At 40.9% G+C, this 25,063-nt stretch overlaps 8 protein-coding genes across 11 annotated transcripts; 2 read left to right on the top strand and 6 right to left on the bottom strand.

Annotated features, from left to right (window-relative positions):
- The first annotated feature begins 657 nt into the window (after window positions 1–657).
- LOC108055015 (zinc carboxypeptidase) lies at window positions 658–2,230 on the top strand. The gene is made up of 2 exons (XM_044395904.2): window positions 658–1,068; window positions 1,130–2,230. The coding sequence occupies exons 1-2, from the start codon at window positions 721–723 to the stop codon at window positions 2,120–2,122; spliced, it is 1,341 nt and encodes a 446-aa protein (XP_044251839.2). The 5' UTR covers window positions 658–720; the 3' UTR covers window positions 2,123–2,230.
- On the bottom strand, window positions 2,170–4,354 carry LOC108055081 (methyltransferase-like protein 25B). 4 transcript variants are annotated; one of them, XM_070212553.1, is made up of 6 exons: window positions 4,218–4,239; window positions 3,829–3,893; window positions 3,583–3,777; window positions 2,696–3,513; window positions 2,456–2,646; window positions 2,170–2,401 (listed from the first exon to the last, which is right to left on the bottom strand). In XM_070212553.1, exons 1-6 carry the CDS (start codon window positions 4,222–4,224, stop codon window positions 2,322–2,324), a joined length of 1,356 nt encoding a protein of 451 aa, XP_070068654.1. In that variant the 5' UTR covers window positions 4,225–4,239; the 3' UTR covers window positions 2,170–2,321. The 4 variants fall into 4 exon arrangements, with proteins under 4 accessions (XP_070068654.1, XP_070068655.1, XP_016993769.2 ...); XM_070212554.1 differs by lacking the exon at window positions 3,829–3,893 and having other exon boundaries at window positions 4,218–4,354; XM_017138280.3 differs by lacking the exon at window positions 4,218–4,239 and having other exon boundaries at window positions 3,829–3,987.
- LOC108055031 (uncharacterized) lies at window positions 4,324–24,951 on the top strand. Its single transcript, XM_017138208.3, has 4 exons — window positions 4,324–4,838; window positions 7,598–8,013; window positions 18,238–19,156; window positions 24,532–24,951. Exons 2-4 carry the CDS (start codon window positions 7,870–7,872, stop codon window positions 24,783–24,785), a joined length of 1,317 nt encoding a protein of 438 aa, XP_016993697.2. The 5' UTR covers window positions 4,324–4,838; window positions 7,598–7,869; the 3' UTR covers window positions 24,786–24,951.
- On the bottom strand, window positions 13,860–14,452 carry LOC108055038 (uncharacterized). Its single transcript, XM_044395832.2, has one exon. It carries the CDS (start codon window positions 14,340–14,342, stop codon window positions 13,887–13,889), a length of 456 nt encoding a protein of 151 aa, XP_044251767.2. The 5' UTR covers window positions 14,343–14,452; the 3' UTR covers window positions 13,860–13,886.
- On the bottom strand, window positions 15,657–16,259 carry LOC108055040 (uncharacterized). The gene has a single exon (XM_017138215.3). The coding sequence runs from the start codon at window positions 16,152–16,154 to the stop codon at window positions 15,711–15,713; it is 444 nt and encodes a 147-aa protein (XP_016993704.2). The 5' UTR covers window positions 16,155–16,259; the 3' UTR covers window positions 15,657–15,710.
- On the bottom strand, window positions 16,129–16,942 carry azot (ahuizotl). The gene is made up of 2 exons (XM_070213747.1): window positions 16,379–16,942; window positions 16,129–16,292 (listed from the first exon to the last, which is right to left on the bottom strand). The coding sequence occupies exon 1, from the start codon at window positions 16,830–16,832 to the stop codon at window positions 16,386–16,388; it is 447 nt and encodes a 148-aa protein (XP_070069848.1). The 5' UTR covers window positions 16,833–16,942; the 3' UTR covers window positions 16,129–16,292; window positions 16,379–16,385.
- LOC138912599 (uncharacterized) lies at window positions 20,780–23,152 on the bottom strand. The gene has a single exon (XM_070213704.1). It carries the CDS (start codon window positions 23,070–23,072, stop codon window positions 21,003–21,005), a length of 2,070 nt encoding a protein of 689 aa, XP_070069805.1. The 5' UTR covers window positions 23,073–23,152; the 3' UTR covers window positions 20,780–21,002.
- LOC108055036 (protein lifeguard 2) lies at window positions 23,175–24,098 on the bottom strand. The gene is made up of 3 exons (XM_017138212.3): window positions 23,937–24,098; window positions 23,634–23,867; window positions 23,175–23,573 (listed from the first exon to the last, which is right to left on the bottom strand). Exons 1-3 carry the CDS (start codon window positions 24,096–24,098, stop codon window positions 23,175–23,177), a joined length of 795 nt encoding a protein of 264 aa, XP_016993701.3.
- Window positions 24,952–25,063: the final 112 nt, after the last annotated feature.

The following is a 25,063-nucleotide window of genomic DNA, read 5'->3' as shown; positions in this document are numbered from 1 at the left end:
ATTACAGTTAATTAAAAATGAACTTTTCAGCTTTACAGGTCTTGAAAAATGTTACATTTACAATAAAGATTAAAGTTATTCGAGGTTTTAATAATCTTTTCTGCCGAATCTGTGTAAATTTTTAAAAAATTAATCGTCTGCGATTCAATAAGGCTTTAAAAACTTGAATTCTTAAGGCTTTGACAGGGTTAAAAATTATTTGTACAATTCTTTCTTGATGTGCAATTAAAATTTAATTTTTATTTCCGCAGTTTTTTTATTTTTGTTCATTAAATCTATTCTAATTTAATATCATAACCAAAAAAATTAATCTAAAATTCCTGCATTTCAAACCATACTTAAAATCATATGGATACCACACAAAATAAAACTAAAGTAATTTGATAAATTCCTATATTTGCAATCGTAAAGTAGAAATTCATGAAAATTACCTGACTAGACACACCTTGTAAAAAATGGAAATGGAGTACTTTTCGCGGAATCCGTTTATGGCGGCCATAACCCATATGTGTCTGCGAAATATGCTCGCTGGAAATGGAAACCCTGGATTAGCCATCACACAGCTGTTCTAGAACTTATGGTTTTCCGGCCCTGCCCGCAAACCGCCCCCTCTGCAACAGCAAGCATTTCGCTGATAGCGACTCTACCTCTCTGCGACTCGGTTCTCTCGCTCTCTGGCAAACACAACAAAGCGGAAAAATAGAAACAAATATTATAAATATGCTAACATCGCGGATCGGAGCGCAATGGTTAGTCATTCTCATTGTGACGATGGCAGCGAGCAGTACTAAACTGGAAAGTGGAACCTGCCCGGTGGCTAAGGCCTCCGGCTGTGGCGGAAATCCTCCGGACCAGGCCCGCTACGACAACTATCGCATCTACAATGTGGAGTTCGAGAACCAGGAGCAGATCGAACTGTTCCAGAAGCTGGAGGAGCAGAGCGACAGCCTGACCTTCATCGGACACGCCCGCGAAATTGGCCAGAAGTTGTCCATTCTGGTTTCGGCTCATCGCGTGGCTGACATAGCCGATCTGCTCAAGACCTACAAAGTGAAGCATCGGGTGCTGGTGAGTTGCTATTAATAGTATATTTAAAATATATTTACTAAACAGGAACACCCTCCCTTAGACCTACAACTTCCAGGAGAAGATTGACCGCAACATGGGCGAAGTTCAGCCGGAGAGCATTGATGCCTCGAAGTTTGACTGGCAGCACTTCTTCCACCTGAAGACCATCTACGAGTGGCTGGACAAAAAGGCCCAGGAGTTCCCGCAGCGCGTCACCGTGCTGGACATGGGCACCAGCACCCAGGGGAATGCCATCAAGGGCGTCAAGTTGTCCAGCAGCCCCAGCAACAAGGCCATCTTCATAGAGAGTGGTATCCATGCCAGGGAGTGGATTGCCCCAGCCGCAGCCACGTACATTATCGACCAGCTGCTGACCTCCCAGGATCCGGGGGTGCAGAAACTGGCCCAGGACTACAACTGGTTCGTCTTCCCCTGCGTCAATCCCGATGGCTACAAGTACACCTTCGAGCACGATCGCATGTGGCGCAAGAATCGCCAGTTGTTCGGCACCTGCCGCGGTGTGGATCTCAACAGGAACTATCCGGATCACTGGAACTCGACCGGGTCTAGTAGTGATCCCACCCGCTACGACTTTGCAGGTCCCTCCGCTGGCAGCGAACTGGAGACCCAGCGTTTAATTGAGTTTATACGCGCAAATGCGGCTAAGGAGCAGATCAAGACCTACATTGCTCTGCATTCCTACTCCCAAATGCTGATGTTTCCCTACGGTTACACCAAGGAACGGGTGTCCAACTATGACGATTTGCAGGAATTTGGCAAGAAGGCTTCGGCAGCGATCAAGGCGGAAAGCGGCAGGGATTACGTGAGTGGCAGCCTGTATGAGACCATCTATCCGTCGAGCGGCGGCAGCATGGATTGGGCGCACTCCGAGGCCAAGATCCCCATCGCCTACACCTTCGAGCTGCGCGGTCCTCCGGATAGCCAGGACCTGTTCATACTGCCCGCCGTGGAGATCCAGCCCACCGCCAGCGAGGCCTTCACCGCCATTCGCACTATTGTCGAGGCGGCGGCCGAGAAGGGCTACTACAAGTGAAGAGCCTGCCTTTCTTAACGTCCAACGATCTAGACAAACTTTAAGTGCATTTTTTATCGGCGTCACGATATTATCTTTATCTATATAAAAATAAACTCATATATAAAACCAACATAACCACTTAACGATAAGAATCAGACGGGATTGGGCACTTTTGTGAGATTTATGGTCAGATTAGGGTAATTCCACTCTATCTGTGTTAGGGTTTCACTGCCCTGGTGATGTGGTTTCTAGGTGAGAGGCGGGGATCGAATATGGCCTCAATCCGCACTTGACAGTCTGCAAGAAAGTGTTTTTTAATACTGGTTAAGTACTTTGAATGTCGATCTATACCGTTTTCCATGAGGAACAGGCAGCGATCGTAGAGAATAATGCTCTCCACCAGCGGAGCCATCATTAATCGAAGTGTGTAGAAGGAAATTATCCGCTGCCAGTTGGCCAGGTCTATTTCCGTCTGCTCGCTACTCAGAAGCCGGCTGTCCAGAGCCTCGAAGCGAGTTCCCTGTACGGCTTTCTGGAAATATCTGCACAATATGTTAACCTACAGTTGTCTTGGCAATGGGACTAACTTACTGGTGGAACGTCATGCCCGGTGAGTGCTTCACATTGCGCAGAGCACAATGCCGAAGGCCTGGAAACTGCTGGACAATGATTCGCTCGGCGGCGGCCCTTAGGGAGTGTATTCGCAGGTGTTCGTAGTCCCCAGCCCGCAGACGATCGTGATACACCTCCATGGCGTGGCAGGAGATCTCGCGGGCCTCGTAACTGAGCTGGCATTCCGGTTTTTCGCTGAAGAATCTGCTCAGCGGGTAGCCATGCACCTGCTCCCTGGGATGCGTGGCCTGCGTGGTCATCTTCTGGTAGCAACAGCCCACAAAGTTGAGGAACTTGGCCTGCGGGCAGCCGAGGAACATGCGCATCAACGTGGGTCCCAGATTGCCACACGGATGCAGGCCTACGATTCCGAAGCGAAACTGGTCGTCCTCCAGCTGCAGGGCCTCCCGGATGCTGGCGAGGAACTGCGATGGCTGGGTGCCGCTTTCCAAGCGCTGTGTGAGATGCACAGGTCGATGGAAGTGCTCGGACTCCTTCTGCGACAGGTGTTTTGCTGCCATGGACTCCAGTTTCAGATCGATTTCGCTCGCCTGCTGGTTGAGATCGGGTTGCATCTCAAAGCAGCACACTTGCAGACCATATCCGTAGCCCAGGATGCGTGCCAGGTGACCCACACCGGCTCCAAAATCGACAATGAAATCAACAGGTGTCTGCCGATGGCTGAGGGCACAAATCTCCGCCATTCGAGTGACCTCATGATGCTTTTTTGGTTTCACCCGCTTGAGGAACATGTACTTCAGCTTGGGATGGTCCAGGAGTGGGCAGGGAAAGGAGTTCTGCAGGGGAAAAGATATTAACACAAATGTAACTGAAACTGGTTCAGAAATCTACGGCATTTTACCAACTTCGACATTGTTCCTGGGCGCACGGCCAATGTAAAGTTTATGCAGCTCCTGCTTCAGGTCCATTAGATCCACTGGCCAGTTCAGCTGGTGATCATGCTCCTCGAGCAGATCTGCTAGGTGTTCCAAAGGAATGTTTTCCAAGCGTTGCTGCCAGTTTTCAGGAAGCTTACTCCAATGGTCGTCCAGAAAAAAGTCCTATCATTAACAATCTTATTAGCTATAATTATATGAATTGCAAGTACTAACCAGAATATAGGCATTCAACAACCAGTCATATTTTTTCAGCAGTCCCAAGCTTTGATCAAGTTTTTCTTTTATAGACAACATTATATTTATTATTATTATTATTAATATTATATTTATTATTGTTTCGTTCAAACAAATAATGAATAAATGTACAATCTACATCACAACATTACATCACTAAGCAATTTCATTTAGTGGAGCTTTAAACCACTCGATTAATCGATTCTTTTATGAAATCGTTTTTCTGTAATACGATTTCCAGTTAGATTTAGACCTAATCTAGTTTCGGTTTTTTAGAGAATATTGTAACCAATAGGAGATGTTATAAATCTAACAGGATTATAAAGAAACTCCGATTTCCTAATAGTTGTTTTAGCAAAGACACCTACCTGACATAGCGGAAACATCGATAGTCCTCATTAAACATCGAAAGATTTAAAAACATCGATGCATCGATGATTGGTGCTCCCCCACCTCTATCGCCCATCGAATTTGCATAAAAAAACTTTCAGCAGCGTTTCAAAGCGCGCACGGCGTTTCCGATTCTAGAGCAGTTTTAGCTATTCCGCATTTTAAATTATAGGCCTGTGAACTGAGTCCTCCGCTTTCCGCAGCAGGTGCATAGTGAATGCGCAGCGCAGGCCATTAATAGCTAGCGCTGAAGAAGCCTCTTGAACTGCGAATTCAAGTGTTTTGTTTGCTCGCCGCGCCGCTCGTCGGGATTCGCATATATTATTTACCGTTGCGAATACGAAACTGAAAGTGCAATCCGCAAGCCGCAGAAACTGTAAATTATGTAAAAGTATTGGGCCAACAACAAGTCGCTGGTGCCAGTGTGTGTGTGTCGAGTGAGCTTATCAGAAAAGTTTAATGGAGGCTGCGCCGGTAATTTCTCGGCCTTCTTCATTTCTACACCCCAATCTCCTCCAGCAACAACAGCTGCACGCGGCGAACAACAAAAGTAACTGCGAATAGCCGCTGCCCTTTGTTAAGCGCCGCATAAAAAAAGCGTAAGTCGACGCACATTACACATCATTGTCACATCGTTACATACCCATACATGTGTATTTGTCGCTATATTGCCCTCACCTTGCACTCGTCATCTCGCATTTTGGCCCGGCGCCAGGAAATTAACCCCATCAAGGGGAACACGCGGCTTCTGCTTTGGGGGTGCTGCCGAATGCCCCTACCTCAGATCAGGGGTATTAAATTATCTGGGTTACTTTTCGGTCTCAAGTGATCAAAATCAGTCAAATTGGGATGAAGTAAAACGGTTCAATTTGCATTATGGCGTTTCTTAAATACAATTATTAACTTCACAGAAATTATATTAATAATACGAATAAAACGTATTGATGCACATTTCAAAAACACTCCATTCAACGCTCTGCGATTTCTGTGGCACGCCCATATAAATGTAATTACAAAAATTAGTTTTTTTTTATTTTAATTTTAATATTTATAAAAATGTTTTTTTAATGAAAATGGTTGATAAGGAAGCATGATTTTAATTATTTTTTATTTTTGCATTTTAAAGATAACTAACATCTAAAACTTGTTCTTTTATGACTTTCTTTCGGGGATCTCACAGAAATCTTTTCCATTTAAATTAGGTTGGGTTTGGATATCATTTCTGTTTTGCAAGGATGCATACAGTTTCTTATGCTTCTTAAATGTCTTATTTTGTATTATAGTCATGTTTTAGTAAAAACAAATAAAATAAAATGATTTATAAAGTTCTTAGAAATAACTTATAAACAAAAAAAGTTAGTCATATATGTAATATGTACATCAAAATGGTTACTCATTTCAAACAAATAAAAAAACAATCTGCTAAAGCAATCAAAAAATTCTATTCGTATCAGTGAAGTCTTTTGTAGAGCTATGGATTTCTTTACTACTATTACTATTTTGTTTTGGCCTTCCCCTACTTTATTGTCAAATCAAAATTTATCCCGGAACCTCTTAGTAATTTCCTGGGCAGTAGACTTGACTTCTCCAACCAATCCAGTGAATTTCCGTACAGTTTTCCGTTCGAAATTGAGTTTTCCAATTAACTGACGAAGTTTCACAGAAAATTGCTTTCCGGGAGCCATTTTAACATTTTTTTTCAGTGTAATGGTGGTTTCTGCTCTTAATCTCTACTACTAACTAATCGCAATGCCAAAAACCCAAAGTTTAAGCAAGTTCTATAAAAAACCGCAATCAGCAAGTGTCTAATTATTCGTTAAGCTCCAAAAATTCCTTTTCATAATTGTACAGCAAGGATATATAGTAGACATCTGCATGACTGGAATCAAACAGGCTTTGAAATGATTCCATTCGAATAGAATAGAGTTGAGTAAATGCTCAGCACACTATGACTAGAATGGATTCCATCTTGGTTCGTATAGAGTATGACAGAAAAGGCCTAGAGTTAAACGAGTGATAACGAAAACCAGAATGTCATATTTGAATAGGCTGAAATCATTCGAGTTATTCGAATCCATTCGATTTTCTTATATGACGTCATAAGGGCAAAATATAAAATTAAATTTGTTTTGATATACATATATGTATGTCTATAAATAAGTATTTTTGTGATTTCTTATTTTCGAAATTACCAAGCTCCCCTTAGTTTAAACTCAAAACACATGCAAAAATCCACGAGAACTCAAAAAAAATATGGAAAAAATTAGTTTTATGAACATATCTCAGAACCAAAAGATCCGCCTCCATCGCCACAGATAAAGAAAGGAATGGTCTTCCTTGGACCGAGACTTCTTAGTATAGTCATCCTGGAGTTTGTTAGATAAATTCTTAAGAAGTTGCGGTCCAAGGAAGACCATTCCATTCTGCCTCTTCACTACACTATTTTGTACTTCTCCTCCTTGGTCCGCGAATTCTTAGGATTTGCGGTAGAAGGAAGACCATTCCTTTCTGCCTCTTCACTACCCTATTTTATACTTCTCCTCCTTGGTCCGCGAATTCTTAGGATTTAAATATAAAAATGGTATGGTTGGATTCAGTGGCGAGCTAAAACTAAAGGTAGATTTGTAATTTAAAAAAAAAAGACATAAAGCCAAATATTTATGTATGTATTTCAAAACAAATTTAATTTTCCATTTTGCCCTTATGACGTCATGTAAGAACTCGAATGGATTCGAATAAATTCGTCTGAGTTGTTCGTGTACTCATTTACTCGATTCGTTTTCCATCACCATTTCTGGTTCGACTGAATTTTACGTCAGTACACTTATTTATTCAAGCCAGTTTCCCTACACATTCCAACTCATTCAACTCATTTCGAACATTGTCAATTCGAATATGTATTTTTTGTTATTCATGCAGATGTCTAATATATAGTAAGCAATAAATAACAGCAAAAAACAATAGATGTAACCCATTTTGTTCAATTTTTAGGAACGTTTTATGGTTACTCATTTGAAACAGAAAAAAAACATAATCTGCTAAAGTAATCAAAAAAGTCTATTCGTATCAGTGAAGTCTTTTGTAGAGCTAAAGATTTCGTTATTAAACCATTGGGACTTAGGGATAAACAACTAAATTTAATTACCTACAAACAAACGGCTGTAGGCATTTTTTCTTTAAGAGAAGAAATTTGTTTATAGTTCGGTATAAATAAATCAATAGTTTATTTACACAATCTGGGAGCGTGCACGATAAATTTGTATTTATTTAAAATACCCAAGACCGAGGCAAAAACATTTCAATGTCACGAAAGAAACCTAAAAATTTAACGCTGCTTGCTTTCTTTTTTCATTAACAGGTCGAAAAATTATGTTGACAACGGAAAACCACATCCATAATGAAGAAGACGAAATAAACAAATAAATGCTCAATAACTAAATTGCAATGCAAGCTAGAATTTAGCGTGATTTAATGATGATTTAATGCCAACAACAACGGACTAGACAAACTTTGCCACTTGGCTAAAAGGGAAGCCAGAAAGCCTTCAGACTGGAGGCCTCACTCACCCTGAAGCGCATCTTTGCCCGCAAAATTGGCTACAAGGCGAAATCGAAGTCAATTTTAGCGGCCATGCGCACGAAACACCTGATCCTGCTACTGATCGGAGTGATAATCGCCACGATCGTGTTCATCGCATTCGGACCGGCCGGCGAGCCGAACGATTCATTCAAGAACATCGTCGTACAGACGCACCAGCAGTTCAAAGAGTTTCAGGTGAGTTGAGTCACAATTTTTGGGGGTCTTTGAGTGCCGACGCCAACCACTGATATGGACACTGCGGCCCAAATTCGATTGAATGACCTAGATAAGGGTATTAAATAACAATAATCTATTCGTATCTGGCGCTGGCGCGTTAAAACTGTCACAGATAAATAGGGAAAACACAAACCCCAGAGCACGGTTTCTTCGATTTCAAGCGCTTGAACTTATCACCAGGGTGTGGAGCTCGGGAAAAACAAATGCGAACCTAATTGATTTATGAAGCGGGTCACATGTATGATTCATAGTTTTCACTATCAGCAGACAGTTAAATGCTGATGGACGGCCCTAAATCCACAACATTTTCTGGCAATTGCTTTTGGCAGCGTCTGGCTTTTGGCATCAAACTTGGCCTTGAACTATGCTCCGCCCCAACCACGCCCACACATGTGGCTTATTTTCTGCTCACTTCGGTGCTCTTAGCCAAATTGAAGCACGTCCTGATGGCCGAGAGCTAGATACGCCAGGCAGTCTAGCGCACTTGGCCAAGACAAACAGGCCGGCAGTAAACCGAAAGTCATCAGCATCACTCACACAAGTGTCTGGGAGGGGAGGAGAAGGAAGAAGGGCGGATGTTGACCAGGTTCAGGTTCATTTCGGAACACTTTTGGCCATGGTGGCAAACACAAATCCATGGCCAGCGCTGGTTCTGTTTACGTTTCGCATGCCAAAGCGTTTACTGTTTACACTAATTATATTCCGGCCGGAGTCAGGTTGCAAAGTCCGTTGAGTTATTGGGTAACTCGAGGGGACTGCGGTTAACCACTGCTCAGAGACTTCCGCTGCTGGGGGATTTCTTGCGGTTCAGGGAGAGGTTTAAACTTATGTATATAGCCAGTTGGCCATAATTCATCACTTTAAATTGGCCCGTTGTGGGTGGGTTGTTCCTTTCGCATCACGTACACTCAAAATAAAATTAACCCTAAAGTCAAGGAAATCGCCCTACTTTTGTCTTCAAGACAAGCTAGCCCTAAATTTTAGGGTCACATTTTTCTATATTTTTGATTTTTTTTGACGTCATATTTCTAAATTTTAGGGTAATTTTACTAAATTTAAGGGCAAAAATTTCTAAAAAGTAGGAAATTTTCCTAAAAAATAGAAATTAAAAACAAAACAAAAAAACATGTTCAATCATGATTTTTTTTGTATATACGTTTATATTATGTACTCCTCCCTATGTACATATGCAGGCGTTGTGTGTCTTGTATATTGTGAATGTTAAAGGTTATGTATTTATTATTATGTATTTGCACTTGGATTTCTTATGTAACCAAAGCCAAATGTGGTTGTAAATGTGGACTACGGGACTGCGGGGGAATGGGGGAATGTATAAATTATGATTAGTTAATATTTTATCTTCATGAAAAAAACTTACAATTTTTACTTGTCCGTCGTGAGAATCGAACCCGGGTCTTCCGCGCGAGGAGCGAACGGCCTACATACTGGGCCATTGTAGCACATAAATTTGTTGTGGCAAACCGAGCATTGTATGTAAAGGGTCAAGCGGAGAATACATTTGAATACTAATTGCATAATTTTGACCATTCGCGTTTTACTTATTTACATACGTATATACATATGTATATATTTATGCTAACGCAATTTATATTATGTGTAGTATATAGTAAATAGCTGAATATAAACCTAATTATTTTCAGTTCACCGCTTGCCATCAATAAAAAAAAGAATAAAAAAAAGTAAAAAAATAAATAAAAAGAAAAATAAAATAACATTAAAAAAAAAAATTAAAAAAAAGGTAAAAAAAAATTGCTCTGGGACTCGAACCCGCGTCGATTCGATTGCTAACCAAGTGCTTTAACCGTCTGCGCCACGGGAACAGCCGGCCGGCAGTTGACAAGTTCTGGCATTGAACATTTTGGTGTGCCAGAGCATGTGAAAACAAATATTTCTATTTTTTAGAAAAAATTTCTACTTTTTAGAAAATGTTTCTATTATTTAGGGTTGGTTTCATTTTAGGGTTAGGGCACTAATTTTTAGAAAAGGTGTTGCCAAAATATTTTATTATTTTCGTTTGCCTTTCTATTTTTCAGAAAATAATTTCTAAAGTTTAGGACATTTTTTCTAGATTTTAGGGTGATTTTAGTTCATGGTAACCATTTTCTACATTTAAGAAAAACTTCCTAGATTTGAGAAAAACTTTCTTGACTTAAGAAAAATTTCCTTAGATTTAGAAATAACTTTCTTGTATTTAGAAAAAAGAAATTTTTAGGGCGATTTTCTAAAATTTAGGGTTAAATTTATTTTGAGTGTACGCATATAAAAAGAAATAGATTTAATGGAACCCTAAAAAAGAGAGTCTTGACTTTGAAGTTTACAACTAGCTGTTATCTAAGTCAGATAAACAGAAACGTACAATTTCGGTATCACGACAAACAGAGATAACGGAAGCATTAATGAATAATACCCCTGTTGTGATAGGGATCAACTTATCTTCTAAAAATCGGAATACATTGTAAAGGGGTTACTCGCTTTTTAAGTAATTTTTGGTAAAAACCCGTTTCTACAATTGCAACAACACCTATTGCATTGTTTTCTGTGAGTAATTTACAATGCATTTTTCACTAAACTGGTTTTCCTGCCCTACTACCGATAGTATGTATAACTAACTCGAATTACGCTTATGTGTTCAATTCAATTTCCACTTTATACTGATGTAAGCAAGCATATTGTCTTACAATTAAAGTGATTGAGTGTTCAACTGCCAACACATGATGCATTTCGACGACTTCCACAATGTGTTCAGGAAAAATGTGGTGTCTATGAGGTCCCCGATACAATGGAATTTCCCATTAACCATGCAAACTAAATTTCTGAGAGAACTGCAAAGCTATACATGTAAGAAAAGGGTATATTACAACTGTTAATTAAAAAGCTACCTTTTCAAAAAGTAAGTGCATCCTATTTGTTATGGGTCATATTTATACACACAAATATGGTTGAAAACCCACCCTACAATTTTTAAATTGCTAAGTTCTCGATTCGTGGGAATAAAACATGTGCTGCGATTAAATAAAATACGACCTTAAGTTGTTTTCAAAACTATGGGGCAGACAAAACTGCTTCATAATTCAAGCAGAAACGTAATTCGAAAATTGATAAGCCAATTATAGCATTATTCTGGAGCATTCCGAGTATCTTAAAATATTGATGCCGCCCTATTTGTGACGATTTGTGTCAACTCTTTTAATGGATGGACTAATCAATGACTTAAATTGCACCGATGACCGCAAACTTTATCAATGCGTTTGTGCAGCGATTACCCGTATTTCATATTTACCTGTGTGAATATGAGAATGTGTGAGGAGTATCTAAACGAGCTCTATCGATTGCCATATAGCTTTGACAGCCTTCACCTCAATGTCGCACCGCCACCCACTTACTTGCAGAATAATACAATTAAACTGTTGTTGGACGATAATCTTTTTAAATTATCCATGTGACGTTCTGGGAAAGTATGGCTGACCTCTTGACATTTGATAAACATGAGTATGAGTGCGAGGGCGATGGCAAAGATGGCCTCCAAGTCGAGAGCAACTTACTGACAAACTCAACGAAACGTTGCCCTATTTTCTGTATTAATTAAAGCACTTTATGGCAAAAATAGTGTAAAAACAAGAGAGAACGTTATAGTCGGGTGCCCCGACTATCAGATACCCGTTACTCAGGTAAAGGGAGTGCGAGGGGGATGGAGATAGAGATAGAAAACTTTGATCACGCATAACTTTTTAACGAATGGTCCGATTTAAAAAATTTCTTCTACATTTCGATAGGTATTGATAACCACAATAAAACTGCATTTTTACTTTTCCAAAATATTAAAATTTTTAAAATCGTATATAAGCGATTGTGGGCGTTAGAGGGGGCGTGGCACCATTTTGAAACAAACTTGCGCTGCGTAGGAACTCCTAGAATCTGCATGCAAAATGCCAATCTTCTAGCTTTTATAGTTTCCGAGATCTCAGCGTTCATACAGACAGACAGACGGACAGACGGACAGACGGACAGACAGACGGACAGACGGACAGACGGACATGGCTAGATCGACTCGGCTAATGATCCTGATCAAGAATATATATACTTTATGGGGTCGGAAACGCTTCCTTCTCCCTGTTACATACTTTTGCACGAATACAATATACCCTTTTACTCTACGAGTAACGGGTATAACTATGGCCAAGCATATTTATACCCGTTACTCGTAGAGTAAAGGGTATACTAGATTCGTGCAAAAGTATGTAACAGCTAGAAGGAAGCGTTTCCGACCCCATAAAGTATATATATTCTTGATCAGGGTCACTAGCCGAGTCGATCTAGCCATGTCCGTCTGTCCGTCTGTCCGTCTGTCCGTCTGTCCGTCTGTCCGTCTGTCTGTCTGTATGAACGCTGAGATCTCAGAAACAACAAAAGCTAGAAGGTTGAGATTTCCCACACATATTCTTTGGCTTCCTACGCAGCGCAAGTTTATTTTAGCCGAGCGCCACGCCCCCTCTAACGCCCACAATCGCCCACTAACGATTTTAAAATGGGTCCTGCGCCCACATCTTTAAAGATTTCCGAGAAGTATAAATGCAATTTTGTTGTGTATATTTATACCTATCGAAATGTAGAAGACATTTTTCAAATCGGACCATTCATTAAAAAGTTATACGCTTTATAAATTGTCAACATATATCTATCTCCCTCGCACTCCCTTTAGCTGAGTTACGATTATTAGTCGGGACACCAACCCGACACAGCGTTCGCACTCCCTTTAGCTGAGTGACGGGTATTAGATAGTCGGGACACGAACCCGACTATAGCGTTCTCTCTTGTTTTCATTTAATTTCTTCTGTTAATAAAAACAATGTGCTATATTTTGTTTTAGTTTCAATACTACAAAAAATAAGAAAAGATAATAAAGGTTATGTACGTATTTTATTGAACTACTTTTGTAACAAATTCAGGGCTTAGTAACAGCTTTGAGAAAATCAGCCCAGCCAATTTTTCCATCCCCATCAAAATCGATCTGCTTGAACATTTCTTCGAACTCCAGATCGGTAAACTTTACCCCCATAGACAGGGCAACGTGACGTAAATCGTTGCCGTGTATTAGATTATTTTTGGTTTCATCGAAAGCGTCGAAGGCTGCTTTTAGGGAATCCTTGTCGTATATCTGCTGGTAGACCTTGGTCATTACTTTGAGGAACTGCTCTAAAGTGACCATCTCGCTGAATTCCAATTCAAATTCCTGAAACATGCAATTGATCTCGGACTCTGTGCGAATTACTCCCAGTTGGTACATCACCTCGCCAAGATGACATTGGCTAATCATTCCAGGCGTTTCGGTTACATAGAGCGCAAAGATTTCGCAGATTTCTGTGACCTGATCCTCGGTCAGAGGGTGAACGGTTATTTCCTCCTCTTTTGTGTCTTCCATGTTTTAAGTTTATAATATTTTTATTTGTTTTTTTTTGTACAGTATTTTTGTAGTTTTTAGTGTGTGCTGTAGGTTTCAGCTTTGGGGTAATAATGATCTATGTGTTATTTTATCTAATGACACTCGACATTTTTATAAATATCTGAGTTCAAGGCCGTCTTTATACTAGAGAATTCTGATAAATTAGCTTGTATTGAATACATCTGTCTCACAAATTGCAAAATTATTTTAGTGTAAAAAAAGTATGAGAACAGACTTTTACAAATTCCCAGAATTTTTTAAAGCCACTTTCAACTTATTAATAACATTATTAGGATTTGGTTTCCTGAAATTTTATTTAATTCATTGTAAAATTATATTAAAGTTATTTATACGAGAATTAATGCCTAGACTAGGATCTATAGGCGGTATAAAAATCCTTCCAGGTAATGACGCCATCTCCATCCACATCAATCTGACGATAAACATCATCAAACTCTTCATCAGTCATTTTTTGACCCAGATTGGTGAAAACGGTGCGCATCTCGCTATGTGATATATACCCATCTTTATCGTAATCAAAGATATTAAATGCTGCCTTTAAATGATCAACATGTTCCATCATTTTGTAGATTTTGGTCATTAATTCGATAAAATCTTCAAGTGTTATGAAACCAAAGAAATTTCCTTCGAGCGCCTCGGAATATCTGTAAATTTCAGATTCGGTGTGATTTTGCCCCAGAGCTCGCATCACAGTTCCCAAATCTTCTGGGCTGATTCTTCCAGTATTTTGGGGATCACAAAGGGCGAATGCTTCGCGAATCTCCTTAAGATCGTCTGTGGACAGAGTATACTCGGGTGGATCCATGTCGGTGTAAGACTTTTTGAGCTGCTTCGAATCAGAATTTATTATCAGAAGAATATTCTACATTCTTTGTTGCATTCAGTTTCAGTGTTAGGGTTGTACTGACTTGTTAGCAGCGTGACTTTAGCTTTAAAAACCTACACACGAAAGTTTATTTCAAAGGCTACTCTTTTACATTTTATACTCTTTACTTTACTGCCCTGTTACATGAAATTGTTGTTGAGAAATATAGTAATATACAGATGGCACCTTTTTTGAAGGTTAACAAATCTCCACAATTTATGTTTGGACTTTTGGTTATGGCACAAATCGAAAGTTTTTCATCATCAATTGGATAAAGTTATCGATCGTAACTGTACCGCTGTTGAATCCATCTAGTCCCTCCACAAATCTGTAGGTCTCAGACTCTGTGGGATTTTGGCACGCAGCACAGTTCCCAAATCCTTCGAATGGATGATTCCAGTCTTTTGGGGATCGCAAATCTCAAAAGCTTCGTGGATCTCCACAATCTGGTCAGCTGTCAGGGTATATGTTGTTTGTTTCATTTTTGTTTTTTCTTTCTTAGTTTTTTTTGGTTGCTTATCGTTAGTGTTTTTTAGGATATAATGTAAGTATGTTTTTGTAGTTTCCTGTTTCAGAGTTTACCTAATTCTGAATTGGTATAGATATAAGTAATGACATTAACAAAAATAACCTCTTGGCTCAAATCAGAAGGGACCTTTTACTAACTTTGTATTAATATTATTACCTTATAATAAAGATACATTCTGTAATAAAATTTATTTTTAAAGATAACATAATACTTAGAAACATATAACATAAGAATGATCTACAAATGTTTTCTAATTAGAACTGGATTAGTGGAAAGGTTGTATATTAGTTAAGATAAGGTGATATGAAAATTAGTCAATGGAGAATATATTATTAGCACGACGTGCTTATTAAGTTGCCAAATGAGTCAACACTCTATGCTAAGCCTCGCCAGACGAAAGGGTAAATAGCGAGTGCGGTGCCTGGTCAAATATTTAAATTGGCATCGTAATCAGCGTGGCTCGTTTTTATGATTGCCTGGCCCCATCGCCGTCACCCTTTCGAATATCCTGGCACTCCCCGGCGGCCATTAGGCACATGCGACCATTTCGCCCATTTCGGAGTCACGCGCCCAGCCACATGGACACATACAATCCGAATTCTTGGGACAAGGTTTTACTGCCGACTTTCTGGCGCTGCCCCGACTGACCCAAAGGAATTCGGGGGGAATTCAAAGTGGTTCCGAACCATAGGAAAAACGCTACTGGGTTTGGCCTTAGTTTTCTATTATTTTGGAATGGGTTCGTGTTTATTTGGTGCTTTCAATTTGGAATTCCTATTTCAGCTTCGCATGGCAGCAACAAATTCGTTGAATGAGATTTTTCCATCTTTATCCAGATCAATGTCCTGGAACATCTCGAGCAGGTCGCTATCAGACATCTTCTCGCCCAGATTGGTCATCACCGCCCTGATGTCCGTTATCGTAAAACTGTTCACTTCGTTGCGATCGAAGATCTTGAAGGCCTGCTTCAGGGACACAAGGCTGTTCTGCTCCTCCAGTCTTTTGGACATCACGTACAGGAAGTCCTTGAATTGCACCTGGCCACCAAAGTCCATATCAGTTTCATTGGCCAGGTTGTATATCTCCGCCTCGGTAAGGATCTCGCCAAGGGCCCGCATAACTCCTCCGAGCTGCCTAACGTTCACAAATCCTGACTTTTCGGTGTCATAAAGATGGAAAGCTGTCCGGATCTCTTCGATCTGGGCATCGGTCAAAGTGCCCATACTGGCCAAAATAAAATATATATATTTTTTTTTTTAACTTTTTGGAACTGTTTAGTTTCTGGTTAGTTTCGGTGTCAACTTCTTCTAGAATAAGGCATGAACATAAAATGACAATAAAATCAAAGGTTCCATTATCGCCTGCAGAAGATAAATGAAAACATTAATAAGTAAAATTTTTATGTTTTTGGAACTTTTCTAAATCATTAACCCTCTTTCATACTCACAGAGGGACTATCGCGCGGTCATCATGTTAACAAACTCCTCGTAATTGAGGTGATTGTCTTGATCCAGATCGTACTCGCGTATCATTTCTTCCAACTCTTCATCGCCGAGCTTAACGCCCAGGGCGGAAAACACATTTTTCAACTCGGTGGTGGTAATATAGCCGTTGTTTTCCTTGTCAAAAATGCGGAAAGCCTCGCGCAGTTCGTCCTCGTGGCCTGTATCACGCATCTTGCGCAGGATAATGTTGCCGAACTCCCGACCCTCGATGGAGCCATTTCCATCCGAGTCGATCTCATTGATCATGGACTGAACCTCCGCGTCGTTGGGCTGGCGACCAAGGGCGCGAATCACCACCGCCAGCTCCTTGGAGGTGATGGCGCCCTCGTTCTCCTTGTCCAAGATGCGGAAGGTGTCCCAGATCAGGGCTTGCTCCTCATGTGATATATCCTCCATCTTAGTTGCGTTTGTTTAGAGGAGTTGTTCAAGTTGTTTAAAGTGTTTTATCTGGAATTGTATATCTTTGTGTTCCGAGTTGTTAGCCCTTAAACTTCACACAGCACCTGACATTAAATTCGTTTCCCACCCAAGGGAAAAACGGAAAATGGAACATCCCCCCTGTGACTTCAGTTCGCTGCAGAGTGCACAAACCCGATTGGCACAAAATCAATATGCTCGTTGTACAAGCGCAATGTCGCACGGACAGAGTTGATTGATTCGAATGTCCTTGGGCCAGGAGGCCCTGAAGCTGATCGCTTTCAATTGCGACCCAACTACGGCTGTAGCCATAAGTAAAACAACTAGTATCTTTCGTTGTTTGTTAACTAAACGGTGGGCGGAGGAGTGTCTTTTGGGGAAAGTTCAGCAGGGAGAATATGCACAATCAAATTTCTCGGCCCAATGCCACACTCTGAAAATTGTCTTTATTATTATCTTTATCTTTTTAATTTTTATTTTATAAAATTAATTATGAAAGATGATGATAGATATTTTTTGGCTTTAATTAAATTTACAAGCCGTTTTTAAATTGCTCTTGCTTTGGGCCAACTTTTAAGAAATTTTTTTAATGTAGCCGAATAAATTTATTCTTATCAATGCGATTTATTCATAATTATATGAAGCTTACAATTGAAAAGCAATCAGATACACCGACAATCTCATTTATAAATAAATCTCATATAATATGATTTCCATAATTTATAAAACAAGCTAAAACGGTAATGAAAATTTTTTTCTTACTTTTAAAGCATTCATTTTTGTTTGAAGTGCACTTTATCGGTATGGCAGTTGCCGAGCAAGGTTGTCATGCGATTTGGGTTTGGCGACGCCTAGCCTTCGCCTTTGCCGACCGCCTTTTGCCGCAGGTTAATTTCGGTTTTTTCCTCTTAGGCCCACTCGCCGTTTGTCCGTTGTGGGGCACACCTGACACCATCTTTTGGCTGGAGGAGGAGCGGCACTAGGAGCCAGAGCATGCGGCACGCTCGCCTCTGGCCACAGTCAAAACAAATAATAGACACAAATTTAACATCGGCACGAGAAGGTTCCATTGTGCGGCGGCGTTTGTGTCTTGGGTTGGGGTATTTGCAGGAAGGGAGGTGTGTGAGAGGGTCGTAATGGAAAGATTTCTCACATGTGGGTTTCCGCCGGGCCAACTAATATAAGTCGCCTCGAAATGGCTCCCATGACGAGGCAAATTCCGCTCACTGAGCTTGGTTTTTGGGCACAAATATTTACTTGACCGCGGTTTTGTGTACAATTTATTATTCATTTATGCATTTTTTTGAGGCCGTCTAAGAATATTTCATTAAATCCCTCATCAAAACCGTATTTAAAACAGAAAATTTCTATTTATTTCTTACAGGAGAACCTCCGCGTTGGTTTGGAACGCAAAAAACTTGAAATAGACCCCAAGTACTTGCTGCTTCTGGGCTTCACCTCGCCAAAGGATGCCTCACGAGGAGAGCAACAGCAGGAGCAGCAGGGTGGCATTGGGTCACCAGGTCACCAGCACCTGCCAAAAACAGATTTCCCAGCGCCCGCGACCAAAGCGGAACAGGAGCTCAGCGAGCTGCGGGGCCTGCGGCGTCCCCAGGATGCTGTCACGTTCGATGGCCTGGCGGGAGATCGCGAGCAGCGGGGACAGCGCAAGCGGATCACCACGCCGTACAACGGAACAAAGATCAGCTTCACCGTCGTCACGTATGTGCTGGAGGGACAGGCTGCCTCGGCCATTCTACTGGCCCAGAATATTGCAGCGAAGCTTCCCAGCGAGTACCTCCTCATCTACGACTTGGGCGTGTCCGAGGAGCAACTGCGGGACCTGGGCGCCTACTGCAATAACAGCCGCTGCTCGGTGATCACCTATGACCTGTCGGAGTTCCCCTCCTTCGTCGCGGATCAGCGGACGCACGCCTACCGGCCCATCGTGATCAAGGACGGTCTGATGCGTGCTCGGTCGGTTCTGTTCCTGGAAAACTACATGCGAGTGCGGGGCAGCTCCAGCCAGCTGCATAGCTTGCAAGGCGGCGTGATGAAGCCAGGAGTAAAGACGGCTGGAGTTCGGTCCGTCGGCGTCCTTGGCTGGAACACACCGACGGCTGTGTCCTCGCTGACGCATCCCAAAATGTTCGACTACTTCGAGTCGAAAGCTGAGGACTTCAACTTCCTTCGGATGGTCGACCTGGATGCGGTATTCTTCTCGGACAGTCCCCTGGTTACCGAGAAGATAATGCTGCCCTGGCTTAAGTGTTGTCTCACCCTCGAATGCATCGATCCAATCGGTGAGTCGGCAGTTGTGGTAGAATTAGGATATGGAAAACTGTCATTAGGAATGTGCCCCCCTGCTTCCCTCAATATAAATCAATCAAACCTACATTCGTGCCACCCCAATCTCTCCTTTGGGGCTGGTCTACTAATGACCGTCATTTGCACGGCATTCCGTTGATGGCACTCACATCAGGGAAATTTATGTAATTACCATCTGAATTGGGATTGATGGCAAACGTGACAGTGCCTTTTTTGATCGAACAATTCACTTTTATTCAACCGGACATTTTCCACCTTTTTGCGTTTGTTTCTTATCTCCAACGATATACGAGGGCTGTCTGATAAATAACCGACCTAACCATGATGCACGCGACTTTTTCAAAAATTTTTTTTTTATTTTTCTACATAGTCTCCTTGTAACTGAACACACTTCTCCCAGCGATGCTCCCATCTCTGCAACCCTTCCAAATAGTACTTGACGTCTTTGTCTGCAAAACACGAGTTCACGAAAGAGATTGCCTCCTCATTTGACGAAAATCTCTGGCCGCCGAGCGCAGTTTTAAGTTGAGGAAACAAAAAAAAGTCGCTTGGTGCTAGATCCGGTGAATAAGGTGGATGGTCAAGCAGTTCGAACCGCAATTCGTGGATTTTCGCCATGGCGACTGTTGAGGTGTGAGATGGGGCGTTGTCTTGGTGAAACAAGACTTTCTTTTTTTGCAAATGTGGCCGATTTTTCGAAATTTCTTCCTTTAGCTTGTCCAATAATGATGCGTAGTATGCTCCTGTTATAGTTTTTCCTTTTTCGAGATAGTCGATAAAAATAATTCCATGGCTGTCCCAAAAAACACTCGCCATCACTTTCCCAGCCGAATACACAGCTTTGGGTTTTTTTGGGGCCGGTTCCCCCTTTTCAATCCACTGTTTAGATTGGATTTTTGTTTCGGGCGTATAATGATGAATCCAAGTTTCGTCTACAGTTATCAATCGGCGCCAAAACTCGGTCTTATTGCCTCTAAACTGAGCCAACAGAGCGCTGGAAATGTTCATGCGCGCACGTTTGTGGTCTAACGTAAGCAAACGCGGCACCCAACGCGCGGACAGCTTTCTCATGCCCAAATCTTGGTTTAATATGTGACAAACACGTTCTTTTGACATCTTCATAATCTCAGCTATTTCCCTAACTTTAATCCGGCGGTCGTCTAGTACCAATTGATGAACTTTAGCGATGTTATCGTTAGTGGTTACAGTTTTTGGACGCCCAGGACGTTCATCATCTTCCAAGCTCCTGCGACCACGTTTAAATTCAGCTGCCCAAAATTTTACGGTGGTAAACGATGGTGCAGAGTCACCATACACAGAGTCCAACTCATCTTTGATTTGTGAAGGCGTATTGCCTTTCAAAAATAAAAATTTAATTACAGCTCGATATTCAATTTTTTCCATTTTGGGGAAATCACCGAAATAGACTCACAAAAACGACTGTCAACAGATAATTGCGCAAGATAAATTTCTGAAATTTTGGCGAGTAGCTTTTATAATATGCACAATTTGAAGTAGACACTTTTTTTTCAGATGTGCCGCTATCTTGACGTTGAGGTCGGTTATTTATCGGACAGCCCTCGTATAATATAATATAGCTTGCTTCATTCCCTTGAATTTATTTGAAATAAACTCTGTGTTCGTTTCCCTTTCCATATTATGAAGTGAACACAGAGTTCATTGTCAATTGATTCAATCAAATGAAGTAAATGCACTTTTCATATTATTCAGATGTAGTTTGCAATCGATGGCCGCGAACTTCTTTTTTTTCTATAAATTGAAAACCATTTAAACTCGTTTACTTCACTAACAAATTGTTCTTCATGCTCTGCAAGTATTTTGGTTGGGCAAAAAAGCATTAGAAAATATTTCGTTTGTCCGCTGCTCAGCTTTGAAAAGTGTTTTATAGCAACGTAATAAAATGTTCGTCACATCGGGTTCCTTGTAAGCTTTTAAGATTTGTGGTTTATAATTTTTGAGACCAAAAGTTTCGGAAATGGTTTTATAGCTCTGCAGATTTTTATTTGTATCTTCAAAATTTGCAATTCCAATTCTGTTTTGAGAATAATTATCGCTGTGATTAGATTTGATTAGTGAGTTCGAATCCCTCTGATTTTTTCCAGCGTTATCAGACACTTTAAATTTCCTATGCCTCACATTTTGCATATAGTATTGTCGTTGCGCTAAATATTCTTGTTTGATTGCCATTTCCTTCACCAGTGGTGTCTCTTTTTCTGTCTTATATTTTTGCAGTAAATTGCAAACTTCACATTCGCATTGGGTTTGAGTAACTGCATCAGTCTGGGGTATGGGAATTCTATGGCAATTCTTAGATTGCTTTTTCTTTAATGGTTTAACGGGTTGGTGCTTCTTTTTTCTTAAAGGAACATGAGTTTCTTGATAATCATCGTAGGGAAAGAAGTCGTAAGGCGAGTACTCGATGACTGGATTTGACAATGCAGAATACGCCCTGGATTGATTAATTCGTTTAATCGACGCATACTTTTTATTAATTTGCTCCGAAAGGTCAGACGCCGATGCAGTTTCCTCGAAATACTCAAAGCTGTCGGATTCTGGGTGATTTAAATTCTCCAAACGACCCAATTGCTCCAAAAGTTCTGCCTTGGAACTTATGTTTCTACGGTAGGATCTGTTTGCTCTATTGAACATGTCTGCTGCAGTTTGTCTAGTTGAACTCCTTAAACTCGTGTCCATAGTACGAAAGACTTTTCTGTTGGAAATAACGCCCGCTTTCAGTGGTGAAAGGGAATCTCTTAACTGGTCCGTTGGGGTGTTTCTACTACTGGAAGCGTCTAGCTTCGAAGCTCGCTCCTTGAGATACTTAAACCCATAGTCATGAATTTTTAATCTTTCGCCCAACTTATAATCAAATTTGTCGTTCAGAGAGGCCAGTTTTCTGGCCCTTTCTATTTCTATTGGTTTTGGTTTTGTTGTCGAGGAAGATTTAATCTCTTGTTTTAATGATCTTTTTGATGATCTGCGCTTCAGAAGATCTTTAAATTGCGTTGGTAAGTTCAAGGCAGTTCGAGATAATTTCTTTAAAATCTTATGCCGCATTTTCTTGGACAGCCGTTTGGGATTCTTTGGACCTTTCAACTCGCCCAACTCTACTAAAGCTGGCCAAAGTTTGGTTAGCTTTGTTTCTACTTCATTCTCAGCTAATCTTTGATAATGTAATGATTTCTGTAATTGTTTGCTCGTGCCAATTTTGTCCTTCTTATATATTTTTCTTGGTTTATCATTAAATCGAGAAAACTTTATTAGCCGCTTTGCTTGATGTTTTCTAAACACAAATCTACTAAGTAGTCCATTTAGAAGCCGGCAAAATTCTTCAACAGACGCATTGGAACTCAAGGGTTTTGCCGAAGGTTGTATGTGATTATTACGTTGTTTGATTTTGATTTTTTGCCTTTTAATGTGATTTATTTTAGAAATGTGCTTTCTGGGACTTTCTTTTTGTTCAATCGATTGTGTTTGTCTAACACGGGGGAGAATTCTTTTTGATTTACTAGTTTTCAAGTCCTGCTCTTGGGGTTTGTACATCTGTTTAAGCTCCTTGATGTGATCATTGAAGTGCTGCCATTTTGGCATCTCCATTTCCTCATGATGTGATTTAACTCCATTCGTTGAGTAAAGATCCCCCAAACCCTTGGTAGAAAACCGGCTATTTTGAAGGTGTTCCATTTGTTTGACCAGAGGTATCTCCGATGTTTCTGTATTGAGCCTAAAAAGGCTGTAATGACTCTCTGCCTTTTCGATTTTCCCAGCCCTGCCGAAAAACGGACGAGCCTGCTCCAGAATCATCTTCTGCTTATCCCTGATCGCGGGATAAAGCGTGGTCTTGGATAGGGCTTGGAAAAAAAATGGCATGACTCAAGAGTAGCTAAAGATTGGTTTTATTAAAAAAAATTTTGACTGCCGAAATTGAATCGAAAAATAAATTATGTATTTCCAAGCCAACTGGGGATGCTATTAGCAAACCTCGGTCTTAAAGCATTCGCGAAACATGCGGATGGCCTCCACAATTTTGCTGAAGAAGAGCATCTTCATTAAACGCCACGACCCCTTGGGCACATCGCAGTGAATGTTGCAGGCGGCAAAAACATACTCCTGGGCTCCAATATTGTAGCCATGCCGACCGCACAGCATGTAGTGGGTGTCGTAAATGACGTACCACGCCTCCACAGTGCAGGCCATTCCGGAAAAGACCTCCACCATACGGTCGATGCGGTAGGCCAGCAGTAGAAACAATCCAAAGACAAGGCAGATTATGGAAATCCCACGAATCTGGGTGAACCGGAAGCGCTCCTGGGCGGAGTACAGCATTAGGGCTAAAAGCTCTAGGATTAAGATGACGGGATAGACATAGACCTGCAATTAAACAAGTTAAATGTGTATTTATTTAAGAAATGTTATGATATTTAAACTCACCCAATGTGATTGGACCAAATTAAGTAGATATACACTCCTATTAAATGACCCGATGAATGTACTTAAAAGCAGTACCAAGTAGTTATAAGGGGCGAATCTCCTCCAATCCCGCCAAACATAAAAGCAGGTATACAGAAACATAGTTAATACCATGGATATGGGCATTACATAATTGTAAGGCAGAGGATATCGTAGCAACAACTCCAGACAGGGCAAAGTACAAAACACTTGTAGCTGCAATCGTCAGTTTATGATAAATAAAAACAAATTGTTTGATTTAAAAATGGATTGCGGAAAACCTACAATTAGTATTCCGTAGAAGCGGCGCACCAGACGACGTCGCAGTCTAATATTCGCTATGTCGAATTCAAAAGTCCTTTGCAAATGTCCATTGGGCAGCAAAAGTTCGCATTGTATAGCGATGCCGGGGACTTCCGATTTTTCCACCATCACTGTCGCGTCCATTTCATCACCCAACTGAGGTGGCACTGCTGCCTAATGCCCAATTATAGTTTTCCATTTGATAAGCCCTGTTTTCCAGTTAATCGTTTATCTTATTTGGTACACTCCATTTCCATTTTATTTCCATAAACACCCCTCACCACACAAAGAAAAATAAATCAAATGGATTGAATGGGTTAAAATAAAATATATTTTATATATAGAATTAAATTAGAAAATCAAAAAAAATAGATAAAATCATTAAATTTTAAAAAAGAATTAATTTTTTCGAATGTAAAATCATTTTTCGTCTCAAAATTTGATATCAGAACTTTTGTGGAAAGTGCGATCGTTACTAGTTTTTTACCTCGTCAAGTGGTGTTTTTGTTTGATTAAATATAATATTAAATACATTATTAAACAAAATCGCTAAAATATTTCATGTGTATTTTTGCAGGTGCCCAATCGAATGGTTGCAAGTTCAACAAGAAGCCTCTTTACCGATACTCCGGCTGTCACGGCTACGATGCGTCCGCATTCAACATTGTACTGGGTCTCAATTCGCAAATGGACAACTCCGAGTACTCGCTGCCCAGCGACAGTCCTCGCAACATTTTCTACAAGGAGACGCTAGAGCAGGCGACCCGGATTCTGGAGAGCCGGCGGCGCAACAGCAGCGAGACATCCGACCATCCGTTTACGGACGACTGAGAGGGAAAATCTGAAACAAGAACTGAACGTGGGCGTGGCCAAAGCATTTGATACAACATTTTCTACCGACACACACACACACACGCAGACACACTCAGGAGCCGGCGGAACAAACCAAGATTAGTGGCAATTTCGGCATAAATAAGAGTCCTTAATATGAGTTAGATGACGCTCAGGCGATTCCCCATTAAGCAGAGATCGACAGACGATTTGGTGTCCAAGACAAGATCAGAAGTGAACAGAACAGAACAGACCAGAGCACAGTAGTTTAGCGTAGC

Source organism: Drosophila takahashii, chromosome 2R (genome assembly GCF_030179915.1).
Source record: "Drosophila takahashii strain IR98-3 E-12201 chromosome 2R, DtakHiC1v2, whole genome shotgun sequence".
In the NCBI taxonomy this organism is placed as follows: Eukaryota; Metazoa; Arthropoda; class Insecta; order Diptera; family Drosophilidae; genus Drosophila; species Drosophila takahashii.
Note: the sequence above shows the minus strand (reverse complement) of the source record. Positions and strands in the feature narration are given on the sequence as shown.